The sequence below is a fragment of the Miniopterus schreibersii genome (assembly GCF_964146895.1).
Source record: "Miniopterus schreibersii genome assembly, chromosome: 9".
NCBI lineage: Eukaryota > Metazoa > Chordata > Mammalia > Chiroptera > Miniopteridae > Miniopterus > Miniopterus schreibersii.
In genome coordinates, this window is record NC_138118.1 from 38092485 (window position 1) to 38113287 (window position 20803).

The 20803-nt window shown below is 36.9% G+C and overlaps 1 protein-coding gene across 9 annotated transcripts in view; it reads right to left on the reverse strand.

Moving 5' to 3' along the window:
* The window catches only part of SUGCT (succinyl-CoA:glutarate-CoA transferase), an 844228-nt gene that overhangs the window by 432599 nt on the left and 390826 nt on the right, over positions 1–20803 (reverse strand). Inside the window, exon 12 of one of the 9 annotated variants that reach the window (XM_081148081.1) lies at positions 19604–20092. The exons of the other annotated variants lie outside the window; for them this stretch is intronic. Within the exon in view, the coding sequence (XP_081004207.1) occupies positions 19858–20092 (235 nt within the window). The 3' untranslated portion in view covers positions 19604–19857. Of the gene's footprint in view, positions 1–19603; positions 20093–20803 lie in introns of those variants that run through there. 9 annotated transcript variants of the gene reach the window in all.

Here is a 20803-nt window from a genome sequence, read left to right on the forward strand (position 1 = left end):
TCCCCGCCTGACCTCACTTTATCTCTCTCTCTCTTCCCTTGATATACTGGTGTAATTTTTTTTCTTCTTTTCTTCCTTTCATTTGTTTTGCTCCCTTCTCTCTTCCTGGGCTTTTGTTTGATTGTTAGTTTCTATTATTCTCTTTATTGATTTTTATTTTTTCATTTTCAACTATTATCCTATTCCTATTCTCTCCCTTAATTTTTTTGCTTTCCCTTCTTTCAGAATCTTTTCTCTGCCCTTTTTATCTCCCAGTAGCTTCCCTACTTTTATATTTTAGTTTAGCTTATTATTATTATTTTTAAAATTTTCATCACTATTAACAACAATATAGTTTTCTTTCTCTAGCTTTACTTTCTCTCTTCCTTTTTTTTTTTTTACTTTTTTTTTTTTTTTTTGCTTTAGAATTTCTGTTCTCCCTTCACTCTTCCAGTTCGATTTTCACTTCAGTTGTTTTTATGGTGATTATCAAGATATTTTGTAGGATACCCCTTGTCTCCTGAAAGTTTAGTTGTGTATTGTCCCGCCTTGTCAGCACCCATACAACAGCTCACACAAAGTGGTTGGGGCTGAGACACACAGTTAGCCAACCTGAAAGGAGAGTCCTCCCAAGGACTGGTCAATGACAATCTAGATGTAATCACAACAGGAGAGCCCAAAGAATCCACAAAAGGAACACCCCAAAAAAAGATAGGCCTAGAGCAAAGAGATCAGAAGTATAAGAAAAACACACCTCTGGGCTCCACTGGACTCATTACAAAATCCCTTTCCATAAGACTGGGAGACAGCAAATATATCTAATATATAGATACAAACACTAAGAGCCACAAAATGGGGAGACAAAGAAACAACCCCCAAACTAAAGAAAAGGTAAAATCACCAGAAAAAGACTTTGATGAGATGGAATTAAGCAAATTATCATAAATAGAGCTCAGAGTAATGGCTATAAACATTATAACCAGGAAATGAATGAAAACAACAAAGTATTTGATGATAAAGTCGAGAAACCTAGTGAAAGCATGAAAAAAGAGATTCATACAAAAAAAAATCAGGCAGATATAAAGAATACTATATCAAATATCAAGAATACACTGGAAGGAATTAAAAGCACGCTCAGTGAAGCAGAGGATAGAATAAGTGACTTAGAAGATAAAGTAGAAAACAACCACTCAATTAGGGTAGCAAAAAGAAAAAAAAAACTTAAAAAGCCTGAGGACGGTCTAAGGGAGCTTTGGGACAACATGAAGTGAAATAACATTTGCACCATAGTAGTTCCAGAGGAGGAGGAAAGAGAGCAAAGGATAGAGAACTTGGTGGATGAAATAATGACAGAAAAATTCCCAATGCTGGTGAAGGAGAAAGCCACACAAGCTCAGGAAGCACAATGGGTTACAAACAAAAGGGACCCAAACAGACTCACTACAAGACACATCATAATTAAAATGGCAAATGTCAAAGACAAAGATAAAATATTAAGGGCTACATGAAAAAGACAAGCAGTGACCTACAAGGGAACCCCCATAAGGCTGACACCAAATCTCTCAACAGAAACTCTTCAGGCCAGAAGGGAGTGGCATGAAGTTATCAAAGTAATGAAAAGCAAAAAACGTGCAAACAAGATTGCTTTATCCAACAAGGCTATCATTTCAAATTGAAGGTGAAATAAAGAGCTTCCCAGATTAAAAAAAAAAAAAAAGGCTAAAGGAGTTCAGTACCACCAAATGAGCACTGCAAGAAATGCTAAAAGGACTGCTTTAAGAAAAAGAAGAAATAGTGAGAGAAAGGTACATCAGCAAAAAGGGGAAAAAATGGCAGTAAATAAGTTGATATCAATAGTAACATTAACTGTAAACAGAATAAATAGTCCATTCAAAAGACATAGAGTAGCTGAATGGATTAGCAAACAGGACACAAATAAATGCTGTCTACAAGAGACCAACCTGACAGTAAAAGATTTATACAGGCTAAAAGTGAGGGCTGTAAAATATTCCATGCAAATGGAAAGGAAAAGAAAGCTGGAGTAGCAATTCTTATTTCTGACAAAATAGACTTCATTGTTTCTTGAGCAGAGAATAGGATAAAGTTTGTGGCAAAAGTGAAATCATATCCCTCTTGGTTTCATGAAATTTTCCCCACTTTTGGGTCAGAACAGAAAAATATTTTAAGGATAAACTTATATGGAGAATCTATGATAAGACTAAATATTTGAATCCTCTCAATTATTTTCCCACATAAAAATTCAGGGCTCCAAATGTTATTTGGGGGGTCTAGTTATTTGTCATTTCAGAGAGGTTTTATATGAAAATCAAAATGTAAAATACTACCATGCGGGGTGGGGCAAAATTAGGTTAACAGTTGTGAGTATGCAAAACACAGAGTTGATTCTTGTATTATTATTTACCAATTATTATATTATTTTCTATACAAACATGTATTAGAATGCGACTTTATGTTAAAAAGCACTACAGTTCACACAGTGATTTGTTTATATTCTTCAATTTGCAAAAAAATCCATATATTTATGGAACAGTAGAAAGCCTTACCTTTTTGCTATACTGTCTCTATGGTGGTGTTATAGATTTGCCAACCACTGCTTTCTCAAAATAAGTTTTGATGTTTGTACAACCAGAACCCACAATCTTTTAAAATTTGCATACATTAGTTTCATCCTCTTAACATACAAACCTTCTGAATATACAGATGACTAGACCCAGAAAGCTGTGTCTTTAAACTCCAAATAATTTTGTGAAAAACCCAGAAAGCTAATCTTACAGAGACTTAACAAAAACTATTGAGAATTGCAAAATACATTACACTATTAGCCAGTAAGAACTGAATATAACACTTTGGGAAAAGATTCTGTTTCCATAACATAAAAGATTTTTGAAGTTTATGTCAATATCACAACAATGCTTCCCAAATATTTTTAAAAGAAAATTCAGGACTATTATCCACAAGAGTTAGTTTTTAAACTATTAAACTTATTTTTTATTTTACTATTGAGAAACATCTCAAACAAGCTAAAAAGTCTAGGACTAGAAAACTATTAAAATAATATAAACACACATGTCCTCTCACCCACCCACATTGTTAAAATGTTAACATGTTAGCATATTTGCTTCACATCATTTTAAGAATAAAATGATACTTCTTAACCTTATTCCCCTGTTTCTTCTTACCATCTGAAAAAAGCTCATGTACATTTCTCTGTTCACATTATTGTACATATATTTTATGTGTTTTTAAACTTTACGCTACATCTTGCTTTTCTTATTAAACATTTTAATTTCAGAATCTATCCATACTCATAAATATACATTTGGCTTATTCATTTTATTATCCACTGGGCACATTTCTGTGTAATAATTCTAAATTTATTTTTTCTCCTGGTAATGGCACATTATTTCCAGTTTATTTGTTCACATGGTATTGATTTCCTAAGTTATATAAAGAGGCAGAATATCAGAGTCATAAAGCAAGCACATCATTAACTATCTTAGATTTTGGCAAATTTCTCTTCAAAGTGGTTGATGCCAATTTGTGCTTCCTCCATGCTCCATTTTTATTTTTTGTAGGTGATTTTACTTTATTTATTTATTTTTTATTTACTTTACATGCTCCATGTTCTTATGTTCTTACCAAGGTGTTACTGTCAGGCTGAAGTGTTGCCAATCTAATAGAAGTGTTAACTTTAAGTTGCATTTCTCACAAATGGAGAAATTAAGCATCGTTTCATAAGCTTACAACATTTTAGATGTTTTTCTTTCTATTCTTTCTTTTCTCTTTATATATTTTGTCCATTTTCTCACCTGGGCTCTTTTTCTTTTTGCAATTTTTTATTAAATTTATAGGGAGGACATTGATTAATAAAATTATATAGGTTTCAGGTGTAAAATTCTATAATACATCATTGGTATATTGTATTGTATTGTGTGTTCACCAACCAAATCAAGAATCCTTTCATTATCATTTATCCCCTCATACACTCTTCTGCCGCGGCTGACCCCCATTTCCCTCTGGTAAGCACCATACAGTCGTCTGTGTCCGAGTTTTTTGTATGTTTTTTGTTGTTGTTTTGTTTTGCTTAATACTTTCACGTTTTTCACCCAGCCCCAAACCTCCTCTCTGACAGATGTCAGTCTGTTCTCTATCAATGAATCTCTATTTTATTTGTTTATTTTGTTCATTAGATTTCACATATGAGTGAAATCATATGGTACTTGCCTTTCTCTGTCAGGTTTATTTCACTTAACACAATGCTCTCCAGGTCCAGCCATGCTTTTGAAAAGAGTAATATTTCATTCCTTTTTGCAGCCCAGTAGTATTCCACTGTGTAAAACTACCACAGCTTTTAATCCACTCATCTACTAATGCACACTTGGGCTCCTTCCAAACCTTGGCTATCATAAATAATGCTGCAACGAACATAGGGGTGCATATATTTTTCTAATTAGTGTTTAAGTTTCTTTGAATAAATTCCCAGAACTGGAATCGCTGGGTCATAAGGCAGTTCATTTTTAATTTGTGGAGGTAACTCCATACTGCTTTCCACAGTGGCTGCACCAATTTGCATTACCACCAACAGTGCATAGCCTGGCTAACACTTGTTTGTTGATTTATTGATGATAGCCATTCTAACAAATATGAGGTTATATTCATTGTTGTTATTTATTTGCATTTCTCTGATGATTAGTGACATTGAGTATTTTTTCATATGTCTTCTGTCCTCTTTGGAGAAATGTCTATTTGGGTCCTTTGTCCATCTTTTTTTTTTTTTTTTAACTTGGCTCATTTGTGTTTTTGGTGTTGAGTTTTATAAGTTCTTTATTAACCCCTTATCAGATGTATCATGGGCAAATATGTTCTCCAATTCAGTAGATTGTCCTTTCATTTTGGTTATGGTTTCCTTGTATATAGAAACATTTTAGTTTGATGCAGTTCCATTTGTTTATTTTTTCATTTCCCTTTTTCAAGGCCATATATATATAATGCTACAAGAAATGTTGAGAGTTTACTGTATATGTTTTCTTCTAGGATTTTTATGGTTTTGAGTCTAACATTTAAGCCTTAATCCATTTTGAGTTTATTCTTGTGTATGGTGTAAGAAAGTGGTCTAGTTTCATTTTTTTGCATGACTGTCAAATTTTCCCAACACCATTTATTGAATAGACCATTTTTCCACATTAAATGTTTTTCCCTCCTTGGTCAAATATTAATTGACCATAAAGGTGTAGGTTTATTGCTGGGCTCTCTATTCTGTTCCACTGATCTATATGTCTATTTTGATGCCAGTACCATGCTGTTTTGATTACTATGACCTTGTACTGTAGTTTGATAACAAATAGCATGATTCTTCCAATTTTGCTCTTATTTCTCAAGATTGCTGGGGCTATTCAGGGTCCTTTGTGGTTCCATACAAATTTTTGGAATATTTATTCTAGTTACGTTAAATATGCCATTGGTATCTTGATAGGAATTATGTTGAAACTATAAATATTTTGGGTAATATAGACAATTTAATGATATTAACTCTTCCTATCCATGAACATGTATATGCTTCCACTCATTAAAATTGTCTTCAGTTTCTTTCTTCAGTGTCATAATTTTCTGAGTACAGGTCTTTTACATACTTGCCAGGTATTTTATATTTTTTATGCAATTATAATGGCTTTGTTTTCTTAATTTCCCTTTTGATAGTTCATTATTGGTGTATAAAAATACACCTTATGCCTGGCTGGGTATGGCTCAGTGGTTGAGCATTGACTCAGGAACCAAGCTGTAGTACTTCAATTCCTGGTGAGGGTAAATGCCCAGGTTGCTGGCTCGATCCCCAGTGGGCGCATGCAGGTGGCAGTTGATCGATGATGTTTCTCTCTCATTGATGTTTCTCTCTATCCCTCTCCCTCTTGTTCTCAAAAATCAATAAAACATATTTTAAAAAAATAAATAAAAATAAAAATGCACCTGATTTATAGATATTTATTTTGTACCCTGCTACTTTACTGAATTCATATATCAGTTCTAGTAGTTTTTTGGTGGAATCTTTAAGGTTTCTCTATATACAACATCATGTCATCTGCAAAGAATGACAAATTTTACTTCTTTCTTTCCAATTTGGATGCCTTTTATTTCTTCTTGTCTGATTGCGGTGCAGAGGACTACCACTACTATGTTGAATAAGAGTGGTGAAAGCAGACATCCCTGTCTTGTTCCCCTTCTTAAGTGAACCGCTTGTAGTTTGTGCTCACTGAGTATGATGTTGGCTGCGGGTTTGTCATATATTACCTTTACTATGTTGAAGTTTGTTCCCTCTGTTCTCACTTTGCTAAGAGGTTTTATCATAAATGGATGTTGGATTTTATGCATCTATTGATATGATCATGTGGTTTTTTTCCTCTATTTTGTTTATGTGGTGTATCCCATCTATTGATTTTGGGATATTGTACCAATCTTGCAGCCCAGGATTAAATCACACTTCATCATGGTGTATGATCTTTCTAAGGTATTGCTGGATCCAGTTTGCTAATGTTTTGTTGAGGATTTTAGCATCTATGTTCATCAGGGATATTGGCCTATAATTTTCTTTCTTTGTAGTGTCTTCATCAGGTTTTGGAATTAGAATAATTCTGGCCTCAAAAAACGAGCTTGGGAGTCTTCCCAATTCTTGAATTTTTTTGGAATATGTTAATAGGTGGTAGCAATTCTTTGAAAGTTTGGTAAATTCATCTGTGAAGCCATTGGATCCACAACTTTTGTTTGCTAGGAGTTTTTTATTACTGCTTCAATTTCACTAATTTCAATCTGTCTATTCAGATTCTCTGATACTTCCTGATTCAGTATTTTAAGATTTTATGTTTCTAGGAATTCATCCACTTCATCGAGATTGTCCAATTTGTTGACATCTATTTGTTCATAATATATTTTTTACAACCTTTTGTATTTTGTCAGTACAGTTGTTAATTCTCCTCTTTCATTTCTTATTTTATTTATTTGGGTCCTCTCTCTTTTTTTCTTGATGAGCATTGTTAAAGGTTAGTCAGTCTCATTTACCTAATCCAGCTCTTGGTTTCACTCATCTTTGATATTGTTTTTTTAGACTCTATTTAATTCATTTCTGCTCTGATTTGCATTACAGTGGAAACTCAGTTCTTGAACTTAATTTGTTCTGGAAGGCTGTTTGAACACCAAATCATTTTTTCCCATTAGAAATAATGTAAATTTAATGAATCCATTCCAGATCCCCAAATGATTCCATTTTAACCTTTCTTATATATGGTACATATCTAATGTACTGTTTAATCTATAAATATACACTTTAAAAACAAAAAAGGACATGAAATGTAAATGAAAACTTACAAAAAGGAATGTACAGTAAAAAATAAAAATTTAATAACAATGGTCATCAACAAGAGCAAAAAAAAAAAAAGAAAAAGAAAATATTCACAGCACAATTTCCCGAGATGTTAACAATGTGAAATTTAGCGGTAACTGACTCATACTTGAGCATTCTCTCCTTTGTTTGTCTCTTGAGAAACATGTGACTCATCATACAGGTATCAGCATGAAAGGGTTGTTGGGTTGAAAAGCTAATTTTTTTGAGATGGGAGATGTTTCAGAACTGAGGTTTGACTATATTTCTATTCTTCTCACTTTGGGCTTTGTTGTTCTTTTTCAAGTTCCTTTAAATAAAAAGTGAAATTGTTTATTTTCTTGTTTTTTTAAGTAGGCCTGTAATAGTATGAATTTCTCTCTTATGAGTGCTTTCACTGTGTCCCATCAATTTTGGGTTGTTGTTTTCTTATTTTCATTTGTTTCAGTGTATCTTTTTATTTTGTCCTTGATCTCATTGTTAACTAATTCATTGTTTAGTAACATGTTATTTAGCCTCCATGTCTTTGTGTGTTTTTCAGTTTTTTTCTTGTGATTGATTTCTAGTTCTATAGCATTATGGTCAGAGAAGATGTTTAATATTATTTCAATCTTCTTAAACTTATTAAAACTTGTTTTGTGTCCTAACATGTGGTCTACCCTAGGAAATGTTCCATGTGCACTTGAAAAAAAAAATGTATATTCTGTTGCTCTGATATGAAATTCCCTGAAGATATAAATTAAATCCATCTTATCTAGGGTGTAATTTAAGGTCACTGTTTCCTTGTAGATTTTCTCTGTGGAAGATCTATCGATTGATGTCAATGAGATGTTAAAATCCCCTACTATGACTATATCACTGTCAATCTCTTTATGTCCATCAATGTTTCTTTATATACAGTCAAACTTTGGTTCTCGAATGTCTCCCATTCAAACAATTAGGTTCTCAACTAAGTTTTTCACAGTAAAATGCCTCATTTGTTGAACAAAGTTCAGTTCTTTACCTGACAACCCTTTTATGCTGATACATCAGCATGACAAAAAGTGCCTCCCAGGCCATGAACAAAGGAGAGAATGTACCCATATGAGTCAATTTACCTCTAAACCTGTGTTATCAACATCTTAGGAAATTGTGCTGTGAACATTTTTGTGTTTTGTTTTTTTTTTTGCTTTTGTTGTTGGCAAAATGACCATTAGCATAATTATAAAACATAAAGAGGTCATCAAGAGTGCTAATGTTGCTAAGGGTGTGAAAGAAACAATGATCACAGGTAACTGAACAGGTAGAAAAAACTGTTGTTGATTTGGATAAACAAAAGGCAGTTAGCCAGTGTCAGCATTTCAGAGGCAATGCTATATGAAAAAGCAAAGATGCTACATGCTGACCTCTTGAAAGGCACCCCTGGAATATGTGCTGAAAGTGATTCATTTAAGGCTAGTAGGAGATGGTTCAATAAATTTAAGAAAATGTTTGTTTATAGATTAAACAGTACGTTTGGCATATACTGATATAAGAAAGGTTAAAACAGGGAATCACTAAATTAATTCAATTTACATTACTACTAATGTGGAAAAAAAAATGATTTGGTTTTCCAGCAAATTGCATCTCAAAGAGCCTTCCAGAACAAATTAAGTTAGAGAACGAAGGATCCACTTATTTAGGTGCTCTTATGTTGGGTGCATAAATGTTTACAAGGGTTATATCCTGTTCTTGGCTAGCTCCCTTTATGATTATGTAGTGCCTTTCTGTTTCTTACTATTGTTTTTACATTAAAGTCTGTTTTTTTCAGATAAAGTTTGGGTACCCCAGCTCTTTCTTCCTTTCCATTTGCATCAAATCTATTTTCCCAATCCCATTACTTTTAGTCTGTGTATCTTTCAGTCTAAGGCGGGTCTCTTGTAGGCAGCATATATATGTGAGTCTTGTTTTCTTATCCACTCAGCTACCCTATGTCTTTTGATTGAAGCATTTAAGTCATTTATATTTAAAGTTATTATTAATAGGTATTATTTATTGCCATTTTATTCTTTTAACTATGTTCCTCTGTTGTTTTGTTCTTCTTCTTCTCCATCTCCTTCTTAAAGAAGACACTTTTTTTGTAATACTGGTTTGGTGGTAACAAACTCCTTTAGCTTTTTCTTGTCTGGGAAGAATTTTATTTCTCTTTCAATTTTAAATGATAGTCTTACTGGGTAAACTAGTCTTAGCTGTAGGCCCTTGCTTTTCATCACTTTGAATATTTTATGACAATCCTTCTCACCTGAAATATTTCTGTTGAGAAATCAGTTGACAGTCTTATGGGAGCTTGCTTGTAGTTAATTGTCTTTTCCTCACAGCTTTTAAGATTCTCTCTTTGTCTTTAAACTTTGCCATTTTAATATAATGTATCTTCGTGTGGGTCTCTTTGGGTTCCTCTTGTCTGGGACTCTCTGCACTTCCAGGACTTGCGTGTCTTTTCCCTTCACTAGGTTAGGGAAGTTTTGGTCATTATTTCATAAAATATATTCTCAATTACTTGCTCTCTTACTTCTCCTTCTGATACCACTAAGATGCAGATATTTTTATGCTTCATGTTGTCCTCATTTAAATTTTTTTTTCTTTTTGCTGCTCTGGTTTTTTTCTATCTTGTCTTCCAAATCGCTGATTTGATCATCTGCTTCATCCAAGCTGTTGTTTACTCCTTCCAATGTATTCTTCATTTCAGATACTGTATTCTTCATTTCTGAATGGTCTTTTATGGTTTCTATGTCCTTTCATGCTGTTCAGAATCCTTATAACCATTGCTTTGAACTCTATAGCTAATAAATTCCTTGCCTTCATTTCATTTAGCTCTTTTCCTGAAGATTTCTCCTGTTCTTTCATATGGGACATGTTTCTTTGTCTCTTCATTTTGGCTGTCTCTTCGTGTTTTTTTCTAAATATGAGATATATTTGCTTTGATTTCAGTCTTGTTTGGGTGGCCTTATGTAATAGATGTCCTGTGGAGTCCAGTAGTGCAGTCCCCTTGATTACCTGAGTTGGGTATTCCAGGAAAGACTTTTGTGTGGATTATCTGAGTCCTCCTACTGTAATTGAATGTTGATTGCTATTGGTTCATTCTTGCATGGAATCAACCCTCAGACTGGCTGACTGTGAGGATCAACCCAGACCATGGCATGCAAAGCTGCAGTTCTGGTGCTGACTACCCAAAGTCGAATTTGCCTAAGCAGGGTCTGGTGCCTGCCAAGATCTCACTATGGATATTCCACTTATGAAGCTTACTAAATCCTGCTCTGATGTCTGAAGCTCTCCACTGTGTATGTTGGTACTGTGCAGGGCAATGTCATATACTGCCTGTGACTGGCCCTGGGCAACCGTTTGGAACTACAAGACACCCACAGTTTGTGGCTGCTTCTGATGGACCTGGGTGTGCATGAGAAGGACCAAGCTGTGCCCCCAAACCAGCTTTCACCAGCATTGGGCCCAGGAAAAGGTCAGCAAAATTCCCAATGCACCTTGAGATCAACCACCACCTGCCTCCACCTGTTGGCTGCCTGTTAGGCTCAGTCATTGACAGAGCCTCTGGTCGTACTCAAGTTGCATGATGTAGGCTCTCAGTGAGTCACCAGGTATTAGCAAATAGTGTTCACCTGACTGATACAGGTTCAAACTCAGTTTGAGTGCTGGATCTGAGGCCACTCAGCAAATGTCCCTGGATATACCAAATCTAGCTGCCACCCACTAATTGCCCGCATACTTTTGTGTTGTGGTGGGGTCTCATGGAGTTGTCAGTGAGAGACCAGGAGAGTTTAACAGACCCAAACAGATAAATATTTTGCTGTATGAAAGAAGGGATCTGCACTGCCCAGGTGTGCAGGGGAAAATTGGCCACTTTCCCAGAGCCACACAATTCAATCTGTCCCAGATTCTTCTGGGAAGAGAGTGAGCTCACCAGGGCAGAGCCTCAGGAGTCAGGAGAATGGAGGTAGTGGATTTCCTATGAGGGGGAGGTACCAGTCAGGCTTCAGGGAAGGTGAGGGTTGTGGCCTGCCCTCGAGTCACAGAACTGTCTTTTCCATATTTATCCCCAATCTCGGCAGGATGAAGCCACTAGTAGTCTGGAGAGTGCGGCCCTGGAGCCTGAAGGCTGGGTCCACTAGAAGTCACAAGCGTAGTTCTAGTGGATCTCCCATGAGGAGGAAGTGCCAGTTAGGTTCATGGGAAATGGCTCCATCCCCAAAGGCAGACAACTTAGTCACTGACACCCCTTGAGTTTGCCCAGACCTCTACACTCTGGCCAACGTAGCTAACTCCTCGGCAGGTCCTACACTCTGCAGTGTGGGCCAAGAGGGAGTCCAAAGGGGGGAGTCCAGCCTGGCTGGGCGTGGCTCAGCGGTTGAGCATGGACCTAGGGTCCAGGCGATCAGGGTTCAATTCCCGGTCAGGGCACATGCCCAGGTTGTGGGCTCAGATCCCCAGTCGGGGGCATGCAGGAGGCAACTGATCAATGACTCTCTCATCATTAATGTTTCTCTCTCTCTCTTCCTCTCCCTTCCTCTCTCTGAAATCAATAAAGATATATTTTTAGAAAAAGAACAAAAGAGGGAACATTATAAAACAAAACAAAGGGAAGAGTCCAGAGGTTGAGGGTATTGCTTTCCCCCAGGCTGATGCTGCAGAGAGGGCAGTGTTCCACCCAAGAAAGATGGTGCCTGCTGTATGGGAGAATGACTCAGCACAGGGATCTTGGAGCTGTCCCTTCAGCATTATCCCCAAAACCCCAGACTCTCCTCATGTGACTCTAGTCCACTCAGCCCTCCCTACACTGGAGACCAGAGTGAGTGCCTGCAGATGAAATTTTGTGTGTTGGCTCTTTAAGAGGGTGTCTGTGTCTCTAGCAGACTCCACCTCTTCTTGGTGAACAGAAACCCCACTGCTTTTCACAATCAGATGTTATGTGGGAGCCTCTTTCCGGCACTGGTGTTCTGGCCTAGGAGCCCAGCTTGGGATTGAGACTCTAAATTTCTCAGGGGGAACCTCCTACAGCTGAGATATCCCTCTAGAATCTCAGCTGCCCCTGTGGGAGTAGGGTCAGCCCTTTACATGTTTCTGCCCTTCCTACAAGTCTATGTGGCTTCTTCTGTGACTCCTTGGTCACAAGACTTCTCTGCCTTTAGTTGGTTATTCAGTATGATTGTTCTATAATTTACTTGTAATTCCACTTTAGTTGTGAGAGAAGGTAAGTATAACATCCACCTATCCCACCGTCATCTTCAATTCTTCCAGTTTTCTTTTCTTATTAACTTATAGGAATACTTGAATAACTATTAATTGATAGTCATTAATTGGTAGCCAGTGGCAACAGGAATACCCAATTTGGGGTATGGTGAAGAGGAAGACTATATTCAGTGCTCAATTGTGATACAGCACAGCTGTGGAACAGCATGGCTGTGAGGCGGCCCTAGGGTGAAGTAGGCCTGGAGAGAGGTGATCTTCATGCTGCAATGCAGCCCATGTTGCAGATCAGCCTCAGTGTTGCAGACCAGCTACATTCTGCTCCACATCAGCAAGATAGCTCTGCTGTGCTCCACTCTGGTGTTGCAACTCCACACTGCTCTGCTTAGGCAAGACAACTCAGGTGTTATAAGGGAAATACAGTCTTTGATAGAAACCAAAAGTGAGCTCTTGAAGCTAGAAGGGACCTAATATATATAGAGAAGTCCTCGCCCCTGGTCCCTGATTGGTCCATTCTCATACAAATGAGAATTCAAAATCCTCATAGTTTAATTGGTCCAAAAGCCACTGTCCTGATTAGTTAGAATTGATTGGTCAGTGAAGATACAAATGAGAAAATGTCTGAACAGCTCTGATTAGAGGGGGCAGGTCTTCAGTCCAATGATTAATTTATGATTCAAGGAGCTCCTTTATAATTCTCAGCTCAGATAGCAGGAATATAGTGCAAGCAGAGAGTTCAGTGAGAGATGCAGGCAGTTCAGTGCAGCCTTTACCTGAAGTGCAGCAAGTGTGAGAGTTCCCTGTTCAGAAACGGCGGCGAGGTTCTGTTTTTAAATTTGGACCTAGTTATCCACTAGGAGCCCTTCCTAATAGGTACCTTTATTCTCAGAGTCAATATAGTCTAGATGCAAATCCTTTACTAGCTATATGCATTTCAAATTTCTTCTAGTCTATAGATTTTCAGCTTTATTTACTTTTTCAGACAGATACTACTAATTTTAATGTATACAAATCAATATTATTTGTCCTTTAAGATTGCTTTTCAAGTTGGTTTAAAAAAATAGTATCTATCTTATAAGCTTGTCATGAAGAATTAAATGTATTAATACTTTGAAGGTATTTAGAACAGTGCATTGTACAAGCAAATGTGACATAAGTGTAAAATAAATAAAACTATGCTAACATTTCTGGGGAGGCAAACTATTGGCAAGGTGGGAGGAGAAATTAAAATGGAAATTTTGGAAATAAAAATTTGGTACAGGGCTACAGTCCATAAATGTATTGCCAATAGGAAATGTCTCTTTGGACAAATCTAAGTAAACCAACCCAACCAAAGAGATTCCATAAGATCCAGGCTGGAGTCTACAATGCAGTAATTATAAACAGGCCTGTGACAGTTCCATAACCCACAGAAAAACAGCTGGAATTTGTTGGTCGGCATTTCTACCATAAACAGAATCACAGATTTAATATTTCCTGTAATTTCCTCAGACCTTATTTCCTCTTAGGTATTTATCTCTACATATTACCAATAAATTATGGTTAAAGTTATCTTTTTTCCTCCTAGCACTCACTAGCTCTCTCCTTTGTCTGCATGTCAATTCACAGGCCACACAAAGTATGAAGTAAGAAGAATACATCCAGGAAATCCAATCACTGTCTTCTAGTTCAGGGTCACTCAGTACTATTCATAAAACTGGCCCTTAAACACAATGAGACACTTACTACGCTAAGTAGCCACTACATCTCAAGATGCACATTAATTATTATCACATTAATAATTCTAGTCCATACAAATTATCGTTCACAGTTGAGAACCATATTGTGTTTTTATAAATTTTAAATAAAGTATAGGTGATCTATTATAATGTTTTTTGACTTGACCAGCATTGCTATGATTATCAATACACCCTAAGCAGCATCATTGCAAACATAATATGGGAAAATATATAAGGGTATTCCTTTTGTAATCTTATGATAATCTTGGATAGGATTTTATCTCTGCACTTTTCTATTACTTTTTCTTTTTTATGTCAAATTAGTTTCTCCTGAACTTTTAGAAGGCTTTGTTCAAATAGCCTTTCTATCATTACAGAAATCCCTCTTCAGTTTTTTTGTGTGGTGTTAAAAAATATATCTTGCTCTTCAAAATTTCTTGAGGCTATTCTCCTGTATCACTTTTATATGTACTTTTTCTGTCCTTATATCTCTTATCCATATCCTGCTTAATTTTTATTTCACTACCTGAAATTTCTCTGTGTGGAGGCCTCTTTTGGAGGGTGACTTTCAAGAATTCATGAGACTATACTGCCCCAGTCTCTCAGATATTACCAGGAATCCCTGGCACTCACTTCCTAGTTTTAGTTTCTACTGTCAAATTTGCCCTGTGTTTTCCAAAGAATACCTGTAGGCTATTTTTGACTTGTTCTTTGGTCCATTAGAGACCCCAATGCTTTGCTCTATATTTCCCATTACAAATGCTCATATTGTGCATGTCTTATGGTTTTTAATGCTTTGTTCCCACTCTTACTTTGGGGTTCAAGTCGATTCCTTGTCATTTTGTTGTAAATGTTTTCCATGTTTTTTCCAATTTTGCTCTCTAGAAGCTTTATCTGTTTTTATATGGACATTTGGGAAGATCCTAAAACTCTGCTGCCTCTAATACCACCATCTTACCTGAAGTTTATTGGTATTATTTATAAGGTATTTGAAGAAGCTCCCTTGTAGACTGCTAGTTAGATGCAATTTGGAGCTCAAAAGACACTCATTTATAATTCAATTTTTATTCTTTTGTTCTGGCCAAATTCAATCTCTTATCCTTTGACCAACAGGCATATTTTCATTACTTTTAATCCAGTTGTGCACTGTATTAAAATATATCACGTAGGTGATTTATGAGGCCCATCTCTTAAAGTCCCAAAAGCCACTTAAAACACATATTTAGACCATCAGCATAATGTTAAGTATAATCTAAATCCAAATATATGGTAAAAGGAATACACCATGAAATGCAAGTTCTCAATTTTTCTGTTTCCAAACCCCATTTATAATATATCTCTACTAAATTTAAGTCCATTAAAGAAAGGACTTCATTTTCAAATGAAGTATGAAAATCTACTACTTTGTAAATTTACTCATTTCCTCAGCTGGTGTCTTCCACAAATGTTATGTTGTTATTATACACAGCACACTAAAATGAAAATGGTATAAAGAAAAAAAAGAATGATAGGCTATAAAATGCTGTATTTGATTTCAAAGATATCCTAAAGGTAAAATCAATTTTACTGGCAATTTAACACTTGAAACTCAGAAGTATGGTCACTCAACCTGCTTTTGCACGTATATAGTACAGGAAGTGCTCTGCCACAGTAGACAGTACTTTCAGTCACAACTCACCGCACATTTGGAAATCTCTAAATAAGGACTCCAGTTTCCCAATCTTTCTGCTCTTTCTCTATCATCCCTAGCCCCACACACACTAGCCTCCCTTCTTTGATGAAGTTTCTAAGATTCCTTCCAGGTGAAAACCAATGCTGTAAATGTTAGAAGACAAATCATTCACAATCATCCTAGAATCTGCCTCTGCAAAATTCCTTCCATTGATCCTTTTATTTTTATTTTTTAAAATTTATTTTATTGTTGAAAGTATTACAGATGTCCCCCATTTTGTCTCTTTTACCCTCCTACCCTTACCCCAGTTTTTCCCCTTTCTATTGTCAGTGTCCACAGGCTGTGCATATATGCTTATAAGTTCGTTGAGTAATCTCTTCCTGCCCTCCTGCCCTCCCGCACTCCTTCCCTCTGAGATCTGTCAGTCTGTTTCATGTTTCCATGCATGTGGTCCTATCTTGTTCGTCAACCTATTCTGTTCCTTATTTTCCACATATAAGTGAGATCATGTGATATCTTTCTTGGACTGGCTTGTTTCACTTAGCATAATATTCTTCAGGTCCACACATACTGCCATAAAGGGTAGGAGATCACTGTTTTTTACAGCTACATAGTATTCCATGGTGTAAATGTCCCAGAGCCTTTTTATCAATTCATCTACTGATGGGCATTTGGGCTGTTTCCAGATCTTAGCTATTATAAATTATGCTGCTACGAATTATAGGGGTGTATATATACCAGTCTTTCTGACTGGTGCTCTGGAATTCTTAGGATGTATTCCTAGAAGTGAAATCACTAGGTCAAATGGAAGTTATATTTTTAATTTTTTATGGACCTCCATACTGTTTTCCATAGTGGCTGCACCAGTCTGCATTCCCACCAGCAGTGTACTAGGGTTCCCCTTTCTCCACATCCTCACCAGCACATGTTGATTTGTTGATGGTAGCCATTCTAACAGGTGTGAAGTGATACCTCATTGTGGTTTTAATTTGCATCTCTCTAATGACTAGTGACTTTGAGAATTTTTTCATATGTTTATTGGCCATCTATTTGTCCTCCTTGGAGAAGTGTCTATTCAGGTCCTTTGCCCATTTTTTAATTGGATTGTCTTCCTCTTGTTGAGTTGTATGAGTTCTTTGTATATTTTAGAAGTTAATCCTTTATCAGATGAGCCATTGGCAAATATGTTTTCCCAGGCCGTTGATTTCCTTTGAATTTTGAGGATGGTTTCTTCTGTTGTGCAAAAGTTTTTAGTTTGATGTAGTCCCATTTGTTTATTTTTTCTTTTGTTTCTCTTGCCCTAGGAGATGTATCAGTGAAAATTCCACCAAGTGAGATGTCTGATATTTTACTACCTATGTTTACATCTAGGATTTTTATTGTTTCATGACTTACTTTTAAATCTTTTATCCATTTTGAGTTTATTTTTGTGCATGGTATAAGTTGGTAGTCTAGTATCATTTTTTTGCATGTATCTGGTCATCTGGTCAATTTTCCCATCACCATTTTTTGAAGAAACTGTCTTTACTCCATTGTATGTTCTTGTCTCCTTTGTCAAATATTAATTGTCCATAATGGTGTAGGTTGATTTCTAGGGTCTCTGTTATGTTCAACTGATCTATATGCCTGTTCTATATGCCAGAAGGAGGCTGTTTTGATTACAATGCCTTTGTAGTATAGTTTGATGTCTGGTATAGTGATCCCTCCAATTCTTACCAGCAAACAAAAGTCCTGGACCAGATGGATTTACAAGCGAGTTTTACCAAACATTCGAAGAAAAATTAACACCAATTCTCCTCACACTATTCCAGAAAACACAAGAGGAGGGAAGACTCCCAAGCTCTTTTTATGAGGCCAGCATTATCCTAATCCCAAAAACAGATAAAGACACTACAAAGAAAGAAAATTACAAGCCAATATCCCTGATGAACATAGATGCTAAAATCCTCAACAAAATACTAGCAAACCGGATCTAGCAATACATTAAAAAGATCATACATCATGACCAAGTAGGATTTATACAGGGGATGCAAGTCTGGTTTAATATTCACAAATCAATAAATGTGATACACCACATAAACAAAATGAAGGACAAAAATCATATGATTATATCAATAGATGCAGAAAAAGAATTCCACAAAATACAACACCCATTTTTGATAAAAACTCTTAGCAAAGTTGGAATAGAGGGAACATACCTCAACATGATAAAGGCCATATATGACAGGCCTACAGCCAACATCATAATGGGGAAAAACTAAAACCATTTCCCTTAAAAACAGGAACAAGACAGGGATGTCCACTTTCACCACTCTTATTCAACATAGTACTGGAAGTCCCTGCCACAGTGATCAGACAGGAAGAAAACAAAAGGTATCCAAATTGGAAAGGAGGAAGTAAAACTGTCATTATTTGCAGGTAACATGATATTGAAGATAGAAAACCCTAAAAACTCCACCAAAGTACTACTAGATTTGATAAATAAATTTGGCAAAAAATTAGGTACCTAGGAATAAACTTAACAAAGGATGTAAAAGACCTGTACTTGGAAAATTACAGGACACTGAAAAAAGAAACAGAGAAAGATATAAACAAGTGGAAGAAAATACCATGTTCATGGATTGGAAGAATTAATATCATTAAAATGTTCACACTACCCAAAGCAATCTATAGATTTAACACCATTCTTATTAAAATACCAACAGCATATTTCACAGAACTAGAACAAATATTCCAAAAATTTATATGGAACCAAAAAGGACCCCGGATAGCTGTAGCAATCTTGATCCTTTTAACAAACAAACAAACAAAAACAAACAAACAAGAAAACACCTTTTAGTTATCTTTTTATTCTCTTCTAAATCAGGTGAGACTTTGGGGGGAAGTTTGGATGTGGCATAAACCTGGAAAGGTGGTTGAAAGTGTCACCAACTTCTCTTTCTTTGGTGTCCCCAGGGTAAAAAAAACCATGAGAGCCTAGAAGGCTCTCACTAAGGAAAGGGTCTAGCAGTTCCCACAGGGCCCCAAGCCCCTGCCTTCTGCTGCACCTTCTCCGGAAACCCAGGGTCAGCTTCAATTGCACCAGGCCACAACTCTCAGAGAATCCTCCCCCAGCAATTTGCTACAGATAAATATCAGCTTGTTTCAAGCCATCAGGAAGTATTGAGGAGGGAGGCTGATAGCTTTAACATCTTCAGAGTTGGGAGGAGGGAAGCCTTAAAAACAGCCCTGGACACCCCCACTTTCTACTGTCTGAGGGCTCAGAGGCAGCCTTCCACCTCTGAGCCCTGAAGGGAGAAAGGCTGGCCATCCCTAAGGACAAAGGAACTAGGACAACCACCTCCCTGCCACCAGCTCATTTAGAACCAACTATCCACCAATGGTTCAAGGGCCCTAAAGAGTGACGTGCCAAGGGTGGTCAATTTTGATTCACTGGGTGAGCAGAGGTGACTGAGGGTGTCACCTGCTCATGGAGGAGATGACATGCACACAGCAGAACATTCATGTTCTCTTACACCTGTAGCAGCCACAGGCCCTCTGGTCTGTAGGGAAGGGTGACACTGCCCATGTTGTTGTCTCAGAACCTGCATACTTAGGTTAAAAAAAAAAAAACACAGGGAAAGAAAAAGCAAACTGAGCCCATTTTACTTGTTTCATTTGTTCTTTAGTATCAGCCTCCAGTCCAAACCCAGGGGGAACAGTGTCCTTTGAGGGCAGGCCCAGGCCCCAAGCCAACCAGACCACAGAGAAATTGCGGTGGGGGTGGCATCAAGAACTGGCTTCACTCTTTTTCAAGGGATGGAGTCTCAGAGGGAACCCTTAGATGTTGGCATCTTTCACCAAAACAGAAGAAGTGCCGCCTTGCATTTCTGTGTGATGTCCCCTCATCTGACACCTGCCCCCTTAAAGGTGGCCCTCAGCAGGCCCAAAAAGCAGTCAGTCAGTTGGCTGTCATGAGGTCCAATTCCCCCTGGTGACTGCTGCCTTCTGTCATGCAGCCTAGTACAGCCAACCCTGCCTGTCCTCAGCAGGGTGTGACCTGTGCCAGGAGGTGCTTGTCCTCTCCTGAGCCTTACGAGCAGACACTTCTGACTCTTCATAGTGGCAGCTGAGCTGACTCTGCAGAAAGGAAGTGTTGGGTTTACAAGCCATTGGTGCATTTCGTACCCTTAGCAGATCCAGTAGATAAAGTCTGTGTTCACCCTTGCCTGCAGATATGGGTGGGTGGCTTCTCCCACTGATCCTTGTTGAGTCCTGAGGAGCCTAATGCCATGTTCTTCTCCACAACAGTCCTTTAGTAGTTTAAAATAACAGTCATGCCCTTCTACCAAGTTCTCTCTTCTATCAATTAAACACTCCTACATCTTTTACCTATTCAGCAATACAGTATACGAAAAGAACTTAAACAATTCATAGCCAACTCATCAGTGGAGAAAAATATGTTATTTAAAGGGAAAAGATGAAAATAAACAATCACAGAGAAACATTCTCAGCTCCATTCATAGTTTAAGAAGTGCAATTTCTTAAGTTAAACAACTTGAGGTATCATTATAACTGGCAGAAGTTAAAAAATGAATGATTAGACATCACTGAGGTGCTACAAATTAATTCACATTTTGTTAAAAACAATCTGTTAAGAAATAATAAGAATTATAAATCTGTTCATTCAGTTTGAATGATTCCATTGGTACAGTGATATTCAAATCAAAAGCTTCTAATAGCAGTAAAATAATAAAAAGACCCTAAATGCCTAGAAAATAGCAAAATGTCTTCATATAATACAGAATATTTACACAACAGGTTATTAAATAACAATTTAAAGAAAATTAT